This window comes from Octodon degus, unplaced genomic scaffold, assembly GCF_000260255.1.
Source record: "Octodon degus isolate 3935 unplaced genomic scaffold, OctDeg1.0 scaffold00148, whole genome shotgun sequence".
Taxonomy (NCBI): Eukaryota; Metazoa; Chordata; class Mammalia; order Rodentia; family Octodontidae; genus Octodon; species Octodon degus.
Window position 1 is genome coordinate 1,518,458 of NW_004524724.1, and position 16,646 is coordinate 1,535,103.

The 16,646-nt window shown below is 52.1% G+C and overlaps 1 protein-coding gene across 1 annotated transcript in view; it reads left to right on the plus strand.

The window, feature by feature from the left end:
• Angpt1 (angiopoietin 1) overlaps positions 1-6,732 on the plus strand; it is a 178,605-nt gene extending 171,873 nt beyond the window's left edge. Inside the window, exon 9 of the mRNA XM_004642268.2 lies at positions 4,640-6,732. Within this exon, the coding sequence (XP_004642325.2) occupies positions 4,640-4,800 (161 nt within the window). The 3' untranslated portion in view covers positions 4,801-6,732. The remainder of the gene's footprint in view (positions 1-4,639) is intronic.
• Positions 6,733-16,646: the final 9,914 nt, after the last annotated feature.

The window sequence follows — 16,646 nt, forward strand, 5'->3', positions numbered from 1 at the left end:
GCCCCACCCACACCGTGCCCAGCCTCGCCCCCTTGCGGCCCGCCCCGCCCACACCGTGCCCGGCCCCGCCCACATCCCATCCTGCCCCGCCCACATCCCATCCTACCCCGCCCCAATCGCCCGGGCCTCTACACATGGCTCGTTTCTCACCCAGGCACTCATAGAAGTGCAGCGCTGACACCCCAGGGCCGCACACGTGTGACCCAGCCATGGGTTCCTTCACAGACAGCCCTGGGCCTGAGCAGGGTCTGCTCTTAGCGCCAGGGCACACAGGCAGCCAGAGCCTGCCCACCTGTGCCTGCCTGTGGGAAGAGGTGCATGTCACCCTGCACCAGGCTTGGGCTCCACAGCCCAGTTTATGCTTATTTCTTTTCACAGAAAACAGAAAACTACTTGAAATATTTGATCAAAAGAAATCCCTGTGTTCAGTCAGTCTTAGTGCAAGCCTCAGGCAGGACAGGGCACCCACCTGCGCAGAGAGCCCTGCCTGCGCCGCTCTGCAGTGTCACGTATAACACGACGCAGTGGGGATGGGTGCGAGAAACAGCGCCCTTCTGTCTTGTTCTCCGCCATCGTAATTCCTGTCTTCTTCTCATCTGATCATAGTGTACCCAATGGCTTTACGAAAAACAAAGAACTGAACATTTTGATTCTTCATAGAATCAAAATAGTACACTAAAAAATCATATTAAGTTCTTAATGCCTGTTTTACAGTGCGATTATTGTAAGTCATCCCCATTTGTGATGCAGTTACTTTCCTGTTTCTCTGATAGACCTGACTGAACAATTAAGAAGCTTTCTTAGCACCAGGAACACTGTCTTCATCATTAAATCATTCCAGCGTGATGAAAGAGCAAGTCCTCTTTCTTCCTGCCCTCAAATTCTTGACCCCATTTCCTAAATTACACCAGGAGTGTAGATACCATTTTACAGGCAACAGTGGTTAGTGAGGCATTTCATCCTTAAAACTGCCATTTTAAGGTCTGAAACTGGTTAGATCAGACCCCACAACCCATGTGTCATGAATGTAACCTTGGGAAAGTTCCTTGCTCTTTGAGCAATGATGTCCTTATTGTGGTATTTGCCTTGTGCATGCAGCCACAGGGGGATAAAATTAGAGAAGAGGTATGTAGATAGGTGGGTGGGTAGGTGGGTCAGTGGATAGAGGACGGATAGATGGATGATGAGTGGGTGGATGATGGGTGGGTGAATGAGTGGGTAGGTGGGTGGATCAGTGGATGGAGGTTGAAAGTGTGGATGGATAGATTATGGGTGGATGGTTATGTAGATGGGTAGGTAGATGAAGGGATGGACAGATGGGTGGGTGGATGGATGGAAGAATGAAAGGATGGAGGGATGAGTGCTTAGATGGATGGATGAGCAAATTAGTGGGTGGATGATGGATGGGTAGATGGATGGATAGATGGATAGATGGATGGATAGATGATTCAATGGCTGGATAGGTGGGTGGATGGATGATTGAGTGGATTAGTGGGTGGTTGACGGATGAGTGGATGGATGGAAGGATGGATGGGTAGGAGAATGGATGGATGTAGACATATTCACAGTCTCTGGCACACGTTGACTATCAATAAATATCAAACTACTGGTACTATGGCCTAGGATCTCTTAGCTGTTAACTGGTGAAGTCAGAATCAAGAACAAGAACTGCTAACTCCTACGCTAACTCTCCAGGGTCTCCATCACTCGGAGGCTCTCTACAAGTGTATGAGAAGTTCTGTGTTCTCCCCGCTGCTTATTCTTGGCTCCCTTGCCCATGGCAGACCTCCTCTTCTGCTCTTCCAGGGTTCATACTGAGTTAGGAGCTTCCTGTTTGGACTTGTACCTGTCCTTAGGACCCAGCCTAGGTGATAAAGAACCCTGGGCCTTCCAGGAAGTTGAGGCCCTCTGCCTGCTTGTTGCCATGGTGTTAGCTTTAGTGCTTTGCTTGATGGTTATCATGTACTGTCTAGTAATTTGCCTCCTATACAAAAGCGTGCATAACTTGGCTGGAGGACTTTGCCTTACTTGCCCCTGTGCCGTAGGTGTGTCCATGCAGTAAGGGTGCTGCAGTGACTGCAGGCTCAGCTTCTTCCCTTTCCTTGTGGGACCTATAGCCAAGATGGCTTTGGCAGAGCACGCAAACGAGGATCCGGGTGATGACTGGCTGGAGAGCAGCCCAGCTGGTCCAGTCTCCCTGGCTCAGCGCTGGCTCCTGTGCTTGGAAAAGCCACTTGTGTGCCTGCTGGTGGCATGGTGGGCGGCCAGGCCACGCATTCCTCCATGGAGGATGGATAGCTTTCCTTCCCGACCTTTCTTCCACCTCCCTGTCCTGGAAGTTGCCTTTCCTGTCCTCGACCCCCCGTCCCACGCAGCGCATTCTCCCGTGGGCTTGGCGGAGCCTCTCACAGCTCCCCTGGCCGCCTCCCCATCTCCTTAGGTCACTGTGAACACTGAGCTCCTCCGAATGCACAAAGCCTGTGTGGGTCTCCTCAGAGCACCTCTTCCTCCTGGCATTCTTCGGTCAGGGCCATAGTCATTTTGTTTGCGTGCATGCATTTCTCATCTGTCTGTCACGTGTGAAGTCCTCCATGAGGGGAGAGAACACATCTGTCATTCTGAGCACTGTGAAACTTTTAATGAGAACATGAAGGAAAATCAACACAGTGGGCGTCAGCATTATAAGTAGGGACGTCTATGGGATGTGGCTTTGATAAAGCTAAAAAGCTTCACAAGAACGGGCCAGTCGGAGCAGACCAGCCAAGAGCATGCAGTCCCCTTCCCGCGGCCTGCCAACCAGAAAAGCCACGAGTGGAGCTAAAGGCAGCCAGACGGCTCCTCCAGAACCGTGCCTTTCCAGTCGATTTAGGGCAGTAAACAAAAGGCTGTCTGCACACACTCTGCCTTGGGTGACTGTGTCCTGTTGACAGTGATCAAGCCCTGGTGGCCTTCTATCAGGGTTTCTGGAAGGCTGCCCACACTACGGACGTTTCCCCCATTCCTCACTGGGCAGCAGCACAGGTCAGTGCGTCCGGCCCCTCCGCAGTCCTCTGGGGAGAGCAAGGCTCCCCGAATGAGAGTGCCGCTTCCAGCGGGAAGAGCACAGTTTTTGCTAGGCGTACCAATTGAAAGTCAAGAAATTACTCTTTCTTTCTTTTCTTTTCTTTTTTTTTTTTTTTTCCTGTATTTTAGGGAAGGTCTACAGGGTGCTCAGGGTCTCACTACTAGATCTGACTTATGGTGACCCACCTGTTTACAGCCTCCCAAGAGCTGGGATTACAGGTGCGTGTCACCACGCCCAGGCTCAGCTGCCGTCTCAGAGCGCTTTGGTGGCAGGGCCAGCATGGCAGGCCTGGGGATCGAATTCCGGCCTCTGCACCTGCTTGCAGAAGGAAAGATGAGTGCTCCAGTTCCTCCTTCACTGCCTAAGGAGACCCACTCCTTCCTCCTGTGTGAACCGCATTAACATTTCTGTTGCGGGCAGCGTTTGACACGCGCGATCCCGGCGCCACGTCCACTGCCCGCATGCGCGCTGCTCCGGGCGCTGCTGGTTGTACCTCCAGTGCGACTGCGCAAAGCCCTCCTTCAAGCCTGCAAAATGAGTGTTAGCTTTTCTTCATTTCGTGTTTTCTAAAGTCTGCAAGATAATGCTCATATTACAGTCAAACATCAGCCACACAGCACGCTCTGCAGCTATTAGTCCCTGTGGTGGAGCTCTGTAATCCAAGAGAGGTCAGCTGTATCATAACGCAAATATTCCAAATGTCTCTGGCAGAAATCTCCCCATAAAGACTTCACTGGTGTTGCTTCAGGCGAGGGAAAAAAAGTACTGTGCTTAATCTAAAAATCTTAGATCTTAATTTATTTAAAAAAAAGAAAAAACGAAAGAAAAGAGAAGGAAAGAAAATAAAAGGAAAGAAAACTGGGTAACCCAACCTCCTTATGCGAGCACAAGATTCCTAGGTTCCTCTGCAACTTGTTTTTCTTCTGTCTGTGTCCTTCCGGCTTCCCATGTGGCTCTAAGCTTTACACAGGGCAGATTAAAATTCAACTTGAGTGTCACAGTCAACACAATTCCCTATTTAATTTTACAAGCAGCTTGGGCACCGGTTCTTGACAAACTCACAAAGTAAATGGAGAGCGTCTTTCCTTGGAGACGTCAGTTGTCCAAGCGACTGGACTTTGCGGACAGTTGTTCTGTCCCCAGTCCTGGGCCGCAGGTGGAGGCCACTCGTGGGAATCTGCGTTTTCCTTCTGCTCATTTCACCCAGCCCTACTTAGAGTGTGTCTTAGAGCTGAGGCTTCCCACGGCCACCGTGGGAAGCGGCTCCCCGGAGAGCGCCCTGAGAGCTGCTTCGTGAGCATCTGTCTCTTTCATGCTCTACTCGCACCACGCCAGTGTCGGCCAAGTGGTCTGGCCAGTGGGAAATGCTCACAGAGAGTATCCTGCTTGCAATCGCAGCAGGGATGGACGCGCCCCCCCCCCCCGCCCCCACCCTTCCCCCCACTCTTCCCCCATCTCCCCTACTCCCCCATCCCCACCCCCTCCCCCCTCCCCCCGCTAATGCCAGTATTTCCCAGGTGTCCAGTGCACTCGTAAATGTTTCTCTCTGATCTGCTCATTTCACACGTTTTTCAGGCTGGTGGTTTGATGCCTGCGGCCCCTCCAATCTGAACGGGATGTTCTACACTGCTGGGCAGAACCACGGGAAGCTGAACGGCATCAAGTGGCACTACTTCAAGGGGCCCAGCTACTCCTTGCGCTCCACCACCATGATGATTCGGCCTTTGGACTTCTGAAAGCACCGTGCGGGAAGTCGCATCTACGCATCGAGCCCGGAGGAGTTTCCAGCTGAGGGATTGCACGAGAGCTTCAAAACCAGCAACACTGACTCCCTCCCAGTGGCAAGCGGGCATTATGGACACTGAGAAGGTTCTTGGCTATGCACTGGGGCCCCTGGGCTACGACGTCTCTTCTTGGTCACTGTGTGTCACACCATGTCCCTCACTAAGTGGCTTAAGAAGGGCAGAGGCTGCCTGGCTACACCTCACACTACTACTGGATCACACTGCAAAAGTATGGCAGCAGGTGATGACCAGGCAGGTGGAGTGGAGACAGGCCTGCCACCGCCCTTCAGGAACGATGTGGGACACCAGTGAAACAGTGTTGTCTCTCTGCACCCCGCTAACAGCTCGGCTAATACTGTTGCACAGTTTTGATGGAAGTTCAGAACAGCATCATCTGCGTTGTTAGAGATTGGTGATTTTAAAAGCCAGTTTCCTTTGGAGGTGATTTCAGCTAATCCAGCTTCAAGTGTAAATTCTGTTTCATAAGCCATAATAAACTGTAGTGTGTGAGGTGGGCAGTGTGTGGCAGAGACGCATCGCAGCGTGAGGGCCTTTCCTAAGGCAGCTTTCAGAAAGAGATGGATGGGACCGCGTACAGACAGAACACGAGAAAAATGGAATTCCTGTCCCGTGCTACAAATTCCATTTACTTTGCAAACAGACTGACATGCAGATATATTTATAGCCCGAATAAAGTTTAAGAATGTGAAATATATCAAGTTCTTAAAATGCTAGTCACATGTTTAATACTTCCTTTGCTACTCTATAGGAAAGCAGTACTCGGTGTCTATGAAGCTGAAGCAAACCCAAGGGAATGGAGAGGGTGATTTCTCAATGTCCCCTGCAGTGACACAGATGCGGGACTCCGTTCCCTAAGGTGTCACATCTACCGTCCTTCACCTTGCTAGTCCATGTGAATTTAAGTTTTTTCTAGTTAACTGGATTAGTTATGCTTATCAGGCCCACCTTGCTCCAGTTGCTAGGAAGGATGCATCCGGAGGCCTGCAAAGCCAGCACAGCACGGTGTGCAGCTTGCGGACCCCCGTGCTCCACTGCACGCGCCTCTGCTTAAGCCACAGCGCACCACGCGCTCCTCGGCCGTGCAGGGACGCGCAAGCGTTCAGTGCAGTCTCTCCTCCATCGCTCGCCTAGACGCAGTGCTCTTCGTGTTCTCCTCCTTCAGCCTGCTTCTCTAGAGTCGATTATTTACATTAACATCAGTGAAGAAAATTGGCACAATTCTCAACCATACATAAAAGCAATCACAGAAATCAAAATCAGGTAACAAAGAAAATTCTAGCTGCCAGCTGCTAGAATCCGTCTAATGAGGATTTTCCCGCAGGGCGATCTATTGTAAGTGAATCTGGGGACGCAGCTTTCGTGGCACTTCTAAGTCACTGCCCCATTTTATGAAGCAGGTTCTGGGCATGCCAGCCCGACAGCGCGGCCCCAGGCCGCAGTGACAATTTTAAGATCAAAATGTGAGTTGCTGCAAAATGAGAAAATGGAAGTGAATTATCAGGCCTCCTACCTTAGGAAAGGAAAAGGTCCCTCCGAGGTGACATCACCAAAGTGTGGGGCTTCGTGGCTTCGTCATTCTTCAGGAGCTTTCCACCACTTGAGAAAAACAAGCTCTTTGCATTTTTAAGAAAAAAGTTTTAAAGTTTACCATCAAGTATTTTTATATTTATGTGTGCATACAATCTCTCGTTTGCCTCAGACATGATGCTTGCAGGCGTTACACAGTTTTCCTGTCTGTAGTGGTCTTGGATAGCAGTGTGGAGAGTCTCTCCCTCTCCGAAAGACTTCTACCCTTCTTTGCTTATTGTTAAGTGAAAGAAATGAGCATTTTGTTTGTGTCACCGCTTTTCCTTCCTTCATTCCTTCTGCTTTCCTTTCTTTACTTTCTTCCTTCATTTTTTTCTGTTACTATTTTAAATTTTCTTTTAAATGAAAGTACAGAACCCTGTATTCAAAAAGCAGGAAGCATTGTCATTAAAGGTACTAAAATATAAGTCCTTTTCTTTCTTTTTACAACCTCTCATTTTCAAATGTTTGCTAATTAATATTATGCAAAGAAAAGAAAAATTGTGATTGTTACCATGAATACTATGGTTCATTTTTATACTGTGCAATAACAATTTTAAATGCAAACAATAAAATCTCTTTCTTTTCCTCTTTTCATTTCTTCCTTGCCAGTCTTGGTATAAGGAATATTACTTCCCAACCTATGGTACAAAAATAAAATGAAATAATGATAAAAGGAGAAAACATTATATTTTCAGTTTTGTTATCTGTGTTTGAAAAGATGAAATAGTTCCCAATTATTTATAATAAAGCCACGTGAGCAGGGTGCTCCCCTGTCTGAGCTGCACGTGCCTCCCGTGCGCAGTGACTTAGCGCGTATGTCCTCTGCATTGGAGTATTTCAGGATAAAGCACCTAGGTATTAGAATCTTATCTTTATATTTTTACTTCAATAAAATTATTGTGATTTCTATGTGGAATTTTTCATGTCACAACATTATACAATTTAAATAAAATTCAAAGTAACATTTGTGTAATTTCACCTCATTTAAAATTCACATTTTACAAAATTTAAATTTGAGATCTATGAAATTATTTGATCACTGGAAAAAAAAAGACAGTAAAAGACAGAGGAGGAGAAGAGCGTTCAGACTTCGGTGTTCACAGTGACTGCCAGGACCCTGGTCCCGAGATCATGAACCCATCTTAACAGCCTCAGGTGACCTACGAGCGCTGAAGCCTGTGAGGCCTGGTTAAAATGATACTTCCCGGGGTGCACGGATCCGCAGGGCGGTGAACGTGAGGAGCGCCGGCCCAGGGTCGCGATGGAGGGTGAGGCGCTCTGACGCGTTTTAAGGCTAAGGCGAAGGAGCCTTTGGAAGAGAAGAGGCTGCAGGAGGAGGAGAAGCAGACGAGTGGCCTGCAGAAGGCGTCCGGAAGGAAGCGGCGAGCAGCAGGCGCTCCTCGCACGCAGGTGGGAGCTGGCCTCCGCGCTGCCCCTTGCCCGCGTCCTGCTAGCTGGAACTCAGAAGTCATGGGTGTCAGCGCGCTAGTCCACCCTCTTCCCTACGTGCATGACAAGAAAGAAATGTCGTATCTTCAGCCTTAACAGCTGTGCTGCCCCACGGAGGTGACTTCCAACGCTCACCGCATAGCTCAGCAGACCGCCTCGGCGCCTGTGCACGTGACAGGTGAAGCCTGCCTGCGCCAGGAAGGCCGCCTTCATCGCTCTGCACGCAGCTCCACGTGGACCTGCGAGCTCTGGTAGGCTCCGATCTGGGCCGCTGCAACAAAGAGAATAACACAATAATGTGAGTTGCAATGATTATCTTGGTTTCCAAGGGCATATAAAACACGATGTGTACTCTGCTAAGTGTGAAATTGCCCAAACAATCGTGTACACATTTGCACTGAAAACGTTTTATTGCTAAAACCTCCAGGCACTCCTCTGAGACTGCGCCACCGCCTTACTCCTGTGGCTGGTGGAAAGGCTGACCCTGCCGCGGGCCGCTGCTGCCCGATGGGGCGGTGCCGACCGAAGGACCAAGCTGCTGCGGCTGCTTCCTTTCCTGAGCGATTTCTCTGTAGCATGCAGGGAACGCTCTGAGACAGAGTTTCACACATACAGGAACTTTAATTCAGATCCGAGTTGGTCCTTGCAGCCCCTGCTGTTGCTTTCTGAAGTCTGTGTCGTGTCTAACGCCCCCTTGTCATTGCAACATCTGCAATGACAGACGGCACCCGCTCTGTCTTCCCTATTCAGAAGGAAGCCTGTGGCTCCTCACGCTGGCCAAGGGCCTCAGCAGGCACTACAGGTGGGACTGTGAAAGCAGTGTCCCTCCCATGCACATCCTATGGGGCTTGGGTGACACCAGGGCACGGTCAACTGTCAGCAGGAGGTAGCGTTTTGAAAGGAATCTGTCCTTGAACATTCAGTCTCGACAGAGGGCTTAAAATATTCAGCCAACCACCCAGTAAACAGATGTGCTGACCCCAGGTGTCCTTGCTCCTCCACAGAGGGCAGGCAGGTGGGTCCAGTGTGGCTCTTGGGCCTCAGGATTGTCAGAGTGATGGAGGCCGCCGAGTCCAGCCGTCTCCAGCGATGGTGGCCCTAACACGGGGCCAGCTGCACTACGCAGGCTTGATTCAGCCTGGCATCTTGACATTATGCCAATTCTAGAAGGCATCTGCTTCCTTCATGAGGCTGAACCCGGCACACAGGGTGGCTGCCTTCACCGGAGGCCTTGGCCAGAGCTGCTGGGAGCGCAGCGTTTCCTCCACTGAGGCTGGCTGCGCTGCCCCACACTTTCAGGCCGAGAGATCTTCTTCTTCCGAGGGTTATAGCCAAGCTCCACCAGCTGCCAGCATTTCTCCTGCAACTTCCTCACCTCTTGCAGCCTCACAGAGTACAAATGGTACAGGGCACTTCCCTGGGCTCAACCTCAGGTGAAAGCAAAGCTGTGTCTGGATCGGTCTTCTGTCCAGCCCCAGTATCAAGCCGTCTGCTTTCTTAGCACCTGTGCATCCACTGGAGCGGCACTTCCCACTTCCTTCCAGAACTTTCCTTCTGCATTCACAACAGAGCTCAGTGTCCAGCACGAGGGGCCTAGCTTATGGCCTATCTCAGCTGCTCCCATACTTCCTGCAATAAGCTCAATCATTTCTGGACACTCCAGCATTTCCTGGCAGCCTAAGTTCAATCCTAGACTGTCTCCAGGAGATAGAGGTACACAGAGAGGCGAGCCACTGAGGAGCAGTGGTCAGTGGTGGTGCGTCCAGCGCACACAGCCATCCCCGGGTCCAGCGTCATGTGCATGGATTCCTGGCACACAGCACAGTTACAAGGGGAACGCCGGAGACTGCTGACCATAGATCGTCATCCTACCATGCATCTCCCTAACAAGCCAGCTTGGAATGCTGGGAAGCTTACCGGAGACACACGGACTGGAAGTGAGGGCTGCGCCTGCAAAGGTGGTGCCGTGGGCCAGCTCAGAGGAGGACAGGTCTGTCCCATCTGCCCCACCTTCCTCCCACACTGACATGTTCCTTTTACTTATCTGACTGTAGTTTCCCAACATGACTTGGATTCTAGTCAGTGGTCGGTACACTTGTTCTCTCCCTGATGAGCTCTTTGGGGCAGGGACAACGTTGGGATAGTTTCTGTGGCCCTGGAACCTAACTTTGTGCCTCAGACTTCGCTCAAGTGATCTGCAGTGTCCTTTTCTGTTCAGACTATAAATTCCTTGAGCTCCTGTGTATAATGCTTTCGTGTGTGCTTGGGTACTGGCGCAGTATTGAGGGGACAAGTACATGTGGGCTGGTTGGTTAGTGACTAGTTAGTTGCCTGGTAAGTTGGTTAGTTGGTTGATAGGTAGGGTGCATAGAGAGGACATATGAAATAAAGCCAGCATGAACTCAAAATGGTCCACCAAGTCATTTTTTTCTGAGAGTTTGTATTTCAAGAGCAAATCCTTTCTGCTTTTAAAGAAAAGATTATAAGGACAGATTTCCCCCAAACATCAAAGAATTCATGTAAAAGGAACATCAGACTATTTTTGTGTTAATGAAAATCATGTGGGTTACATTTCCTCAAAATTAAAGATTTTTTTAATATGCAGAGAAACAACCATAAACAAGCACTGGCTTGTAGCGTAACAAAACCATTTGATATTTGAGATGCCTCTGTCCAAACCAGTGATCAACACAGGGAGTCTGATGCTCAAAGCTGTTCCCACCCCACGCCCCAGGAGGGAATGCCCCAAAGCCTGGACAACGTTGCTTGGGCAGTGGAGTGGGAAGAGGAAAGCCAGCAACATTCAGTGTTACAAAACAAGCTTCTTCTAGTCTCTGCTGGACTGACACTGCCTGGGGTCTGTGGGCAAGGGCGGGAGTGAGCCCTTAGGAGCTCTACCTGGTGTGTGGAAGGAGAGCGGGACACTCGTTAGCTCTCTTGCGGTGGATGCCTCAAGGTTCTGAGGAGTCCGGAAGCAGACGCTGGTGGTGCCCCCACTATTGGCCCTTCCTTCTGCATAGGAAGGCTGGTCAGCGAGGAGGGCTGCAGAGAGCTCCTCCTCTCCCCGCCTTCTCCCTTCCTCTGTTCCCTTGTCCTCCCCTCCTGCCCTCTCCTGTCCTCTCCTCCTTGGCCAAGAGAGCACACGAAACAGGGCAAGCTAGCGGCACTGGATGCATGAGTATCTGAGGGCACAGTCTCCTCACCCTTAGATAGCTCTCCCACCTCCTTCCAGGGCGATGTGGTGACTCCCAGCAGAGCGACCCCCACTCACCTTGACCATTCCTTGCTCGGTGGCACACCCTGCTTCCCACGCACTGCTGGGATTTCCCGGGAAGCCACTGGCCCTGGATCCTTTTCTCGCGCTCACCTGAGGAAACCCAAGCAAGCAAGCTGAGTCCCGTGCTGCATGTCATACATGCATGGGTTGGAGCACGGCTCTGCCACGTAGGGGCCCACAGCCGAGCCCAGCCAAGAGCAGGTGCCCCAGAGCACGCCCTGGGATTCCCTTGCGAACCACATCTCACTCCCGCACCCGGCTGCTCCCATTATTGAGGTATGTTCCATGAGCCAGTCTGGGCTGGCTGGGTATCCTGCCGGGATATCCTACTGGGGCTGGGGAAGGCTATCTGGGCTGCCCTGTGCTAGCCTTGCAGAGAGAAGCTGGCCCTCTCTGAGGAGTGTGAAGTGACTGAGTGGACTGGAGATTCTCCAAGAGCGGCGTGAGTCAGACCGGCCTCCTCCTGCCTGCCCTCCTGGGCAGTGGCTCCACAGCGCAGCTGTGGATACCTGGTACTCAGAGCACTGGTGCTCACGGAGCGCCCCTGCAGCACCCCTCTGTGAGGAGGATGCGTTGAGCAGCTCGGCCCTCTCCTGGCCCGGCTGCCTGCCGCACTGCTGCTCCGAACTCGTCCTTCTCGGAACCTGTACACCCAGCCGTACTGGTCCTTTGGACCACACAGCTCAGTTTTTTCTGCTCTGACAAGTGACAACTGAACACATGCACATGCTGGTTTTCACCATTACTACTCATAGTAAATATTTACTTTGCTTAAAATATTTCAGGATGTTTTATTGTTTTCCAACCTAAAAGCTGTATCTGTACCAAGAAATGTGTCCTCAAATATTTCTCTGAAGTCATTGCATAACTTTCTACAAACATGCTGAGCTTTGTGCTCGGTGTCTCCCGTGGCCAGAACCGTGGGCCAGCAGGCTGCATTCACACCCGGGGCCCAGGGCCTCTTCTGAGCTGGCTGCTGGTGGAGGGGGCCGCGGGGGCTGTGGGACTGAAGTCCCGCGTCCTGGCTGGGTGTGGGCGTGGCCTCACTTAGCACAGTGGCCGTGACCTAGATGAGGATGCCCTGCCACACGCGTCCGTCACACCTGATCCTCAGCTCCACGACAGCAGTGTGGCCCCCACGTTAAGTCCTGAGGCGCACACAGGAGGTAGAGGGGTGGGCGGAGTTTTGGGGCCACCAGGAAATTCTGCCTGCTCCGAATGCAAACCGAGGAAGCAGCAAGGCGTGTAAGCAAAGAGTGCCACAGCTGGTAGCCACGGCTTCTGTGCCCACGCTGCACGTCGCCTAGAGCAATGCCTTTCATGTAGCTCCGCTGGCTACACCGAAACTGGCTTCACTTCTCTGCAATTGCTCCCTTGGTCATTAAACGTCTGCACGCTCTCCCCACCCCGGCCCCACTTTCCTGAATTGTGGTTGGAATAAAACAGATCCTAGGAGTACCTATCATGGGCATAAATATCAGTTGCAAGTCTATATAAGTAAGGCATGCCATAAATGTAGTTTAAGTCAACCTAACTTTTCCAACTCACCCCATCAAGCCAACAGGAAAATCACCTTCATCGCTCTGGGGGACCCCTAGCCTGGCCAGAGGTCACATGGAGAGCTCAGTCGCCGTCACCATGCATGTTGCGACCCGGAGGTCCCTTTGCCCCATGTGAACTTCAGCTTACCCCACCCTTATGCTGCCCGTGCTAAGGATGGCTGTCCATGCTCTTGGCCCGGCTTGCCAGTCTGAGGTCTTCGGAACATGACACGGATGGAGGTGGGCTGCCACTGCAGGAGAAGCAAGGACTCCTGTCCCGGTCTCCAGGAGCTCCTCCTCCTCTGCAGTCTGGGGAAGCCTCTCCCTTCCTCTTCCTAGCATGTCTCCGGGTACAGGGCCCACAGCGGCTCAGGGGCAGGGCTGCCCAAGAAAGCCGCTCTGGGAGGAGGGCCTCCGCCACAGGCCTGTGACACAGTGTGAAGACAGACAGATGCTGCAGAGTTAGACCCACTATGGTAAGAAGAGTGAGGAGCACACCAGGGTCCCCTCACAGAGTCCTTAGCGGCTCCCCCAGCGACCCCCTAATTCTCAATGCTGTTTGGAGGCAGAGCCCAGGGGCCTTTCTCCAAGGGACCAGCAAAATATCAACTGCCTACGTTCTTGGACATAGGAGTTAGTACAGCAAATTGAAATTAACTTCTCTTTGCCATAAAAACATCCCTCAAAGTAGAGGGACAAAAACTTTAGTTACTTCTTGAATGAGGAGAACACAAGAGGAAAATTATTCATTGATTCCACAAAAATTACTTTGCTACATTTGGTTTTGAAAAGTTCATAATTAGCTGCTGTCTCTTTTTCTTTTATGACTATATTAGTTCTGTTTGGACAGGAGGACAGACTTCACCTGGAATCTGAGTCAGGTCTAGACGACCCTGCCTGTGCTTGGAACCAGGAAGCCGGCAGTTGCCCGTCCTGTGCTCGGTGGGGTGGCTCGTCTGTCTGGGGGGGGGGGGTCCTTGACATTCATCTGTCCATCCCACCCAGAGTCCTGCCCTTGCGTTCAGACGGCATTCTCTGATCTCCGCCAAGCTCTGCGCTGGAGCGGGCCTGGCGTGGATCACAGCTGTGGGTCTTAGGCCGGACCGCACACCTATATTGTGCTCAGGTGCACATCTGGGTTCCCCATGGGAGTCGAGCATCGCGTCCTGGTGAACAGAAAGTGCTGGCGACACCAGCAGGCCATCTCCTTCTACAGCTTGAACTGCGCCTTCATGCACGAACACATAGGAACCAACCACTGCCCCTCGCAGGGTGGCCTGCACTCCTCCTGGGGACCTCGTGACCCGCCTCTGACCTGAGTCATGAGTCACAGAGCCTGACCCATGAGAAGGCTGGCAGTGGTGGGGACAACTGATGGCGACACCAGAGCCATCACAGCCAAGGTGGTGCCAGCAGCAGCTCCCTTTGCTTGGTCCCAGATGCCATTTCACCCTGACGCTACCACGCTGTGTGCATTATTCTCACTACCAGCATTACACCCTTAGAAAATACACCTACACATGGAAAACTGAGGGACAAGGGGGCAACGGGCTGCCCAGCGACACCACGTGGTGGTGCTGGGCTCAAGCCACAGCTGCAACTTGAAGGCGCACTGTGTGGGTCTGTGGCCACGTGTGGCTCTCGAACCCTGGAAGGACGGCTCATCCAACTGAAGATGGTGTCACGTAAGTGCACTCAGAAAACTCAGTGTTTTCAGAAGGATGTGCTCTGCCTCATTCGGTTTATATCGGTTACGTATAAATTTAAGAAATGTGGGTTTCTTTACTGAAAGCCATTTTACCTGTATCTTAAGTTCCTTTTAGTGTAGAGACTAGGACATTGCAGCCTCCACACACAGCATATGGCATACATCTGCTGGACAGAGACGCTTGCTTAGAGGGCTCGATGCTAAATACCTCTCTCTGTGGACACGGGTTCCTTTGCCTCCCGGTGGCAGGAGCAGCACCTTCATCCTGCCAACGCATGCAAATGAGATCCCCCAGGTGGTCAGGGGCCACAGTGGCCTCTTGGTCCCTGGCCCAGTCTCTTGCAAAATTCTGACAGTCTACAAGTGTGCTGAAGGGACTCTGGTGCTTCTATGTGACACTTTCTAGCATTCCAAAGCAGGACTGATAAAGCAGCTTAGTCTTCCAAAGGAGAAGCCTTCCGGATCAGTCCTCAGCCTCACCGTCCTGCAAATCCACAACCAGCGTAGAGGAGCCCCCACCCATTCTTTTTCCATGCAGAGACTTCCTGGCTCGTTTCCTAGGACGTACACTTGCTTCACGAAATTCCTGGAAATGCCTTCCTTATACTAATGTTGCCTACACCTCTCGGCAACATCGGACCTCAGCCTGCAGTTTGCCGCACTGATGTTCACTGAAGTTTTGCAGAGATTCCATACAACCTGAAAATACACCCAGAAGCCAGGGAAAGACTGCACAGGACACACCACGGGCCTGGGTGTCTGAGCAGAGAGCGGCGCCATTCCACAACGTGGAGGGGCGTGCGCCGCTAAGACCTGCAGCTTCACCCTGCATCCTGCGCCATCCAAAATCGACAGTGATGACCTTCCGACCTTGCTCCCCACACTTACCTTCTGCTGGTCCCAGAGCAGCCTCGAGATGCAGAAGGGCAAGAAGTGCAGAATCACAGCCACCCCAGGCTGGCCCTGCTCGGCGCCTCCTCCGCCAGGTCTCCATCTCCAGGCGTCTGTGGCTTCCCTGACAATCCCACGCTCAGGGGTCTCACCGTCTCCACGGAACATTTGAAGACTTCACTGAAACACTTCTTAGGTTCTTGTTCCCCTGGCTCACAGCGGCCTCATCCTCAGACCTGGGTCTGCCGTGCCGAATGCCTCCAGGAGCAACATGCACAGGGTGTAGCATTTATCGGGTTGTGTCCCCTTTTTTTCTCAATAGGACATGGGCTCCCAGAGAGAAGGAGCTAAGCTTATTAATTCTCATCTTCTAAACTTACTACAGAAGTAGCCTTTTTGGACACGGCACTGCCAAGCAGCTGTTGAAAGCCTTACTATGTCCTCTCCCTCCCTTGCACGGTGCCTTTTCGTTCTACCAAATGCCCAGCTCAGGCTGTGGCCCTGGTCCTATGCTGGCGCTGAGGCCCCATCTAGCCTGTGTGCGCACCCTCCCTTGGTGTCCTAGGTGGAAGGCGGCACGAGGGCCTGTGCTCACACACTCCTGCAGCGCCCTTGCTGGCCTCGCCTGCCCACCTCACCCTGAGGCTTCCTTGAGCTCCCCTGGCCTGTCCTCCCATCTCCTCTCCTTTCCTGGCTGTCCTTTCTGGGAGCAAGCCCCACCAGACAGGCCAGGTCTGCGCTGTCCCCACTGTGTCCTGAGTCCTGGGCACTTCCTGACTGGAAGGAGATGTTCACAGAGTGATCCGTGCTTGAATGAATGGAAGAATGAACTTTATTCCAACACGGTCATCATCTTTCTGCCCCACCTGGCACCTCAGAGTGGCTCCAATCTCACTTAGATTTACTTGGAAAGAAAATGCTTCTCTAGGAGTACGTTTTGTGGGAATGTTGCAGAAGTGGGCGGCCTGGATGAGCCCACTTGGGATCCGGCAGACGGAGGCAAGGGACACATCTCCCAGGCTTCAGGTTCACTTCCTAGATCCTGTGACACTGAGCAATCGTGCCATCCTCAGACTCAGCCTCTCCACTGGACCTGAGAGCTGCCCACTCTTACCCTCACCCATGCTTCGACCTGGCTTTTCCGCAAAGCCCAGGTCCTCCTGCTGAGGCCCATGGAATTGTTCTGTGAGATGCTCTGCCCCACCCTAGCAAGCCTTCGTCATCCGTCATCCACAGTGCCTCCTTCACTGTGCTCAGAGCTGCAGCCTTGTCCTTTTCATCTTAGCCCTCCACTGCTCCAAAAGGAAAGCAGTAGCAGATGCCCCCTCCCCCTCCCCTCCCC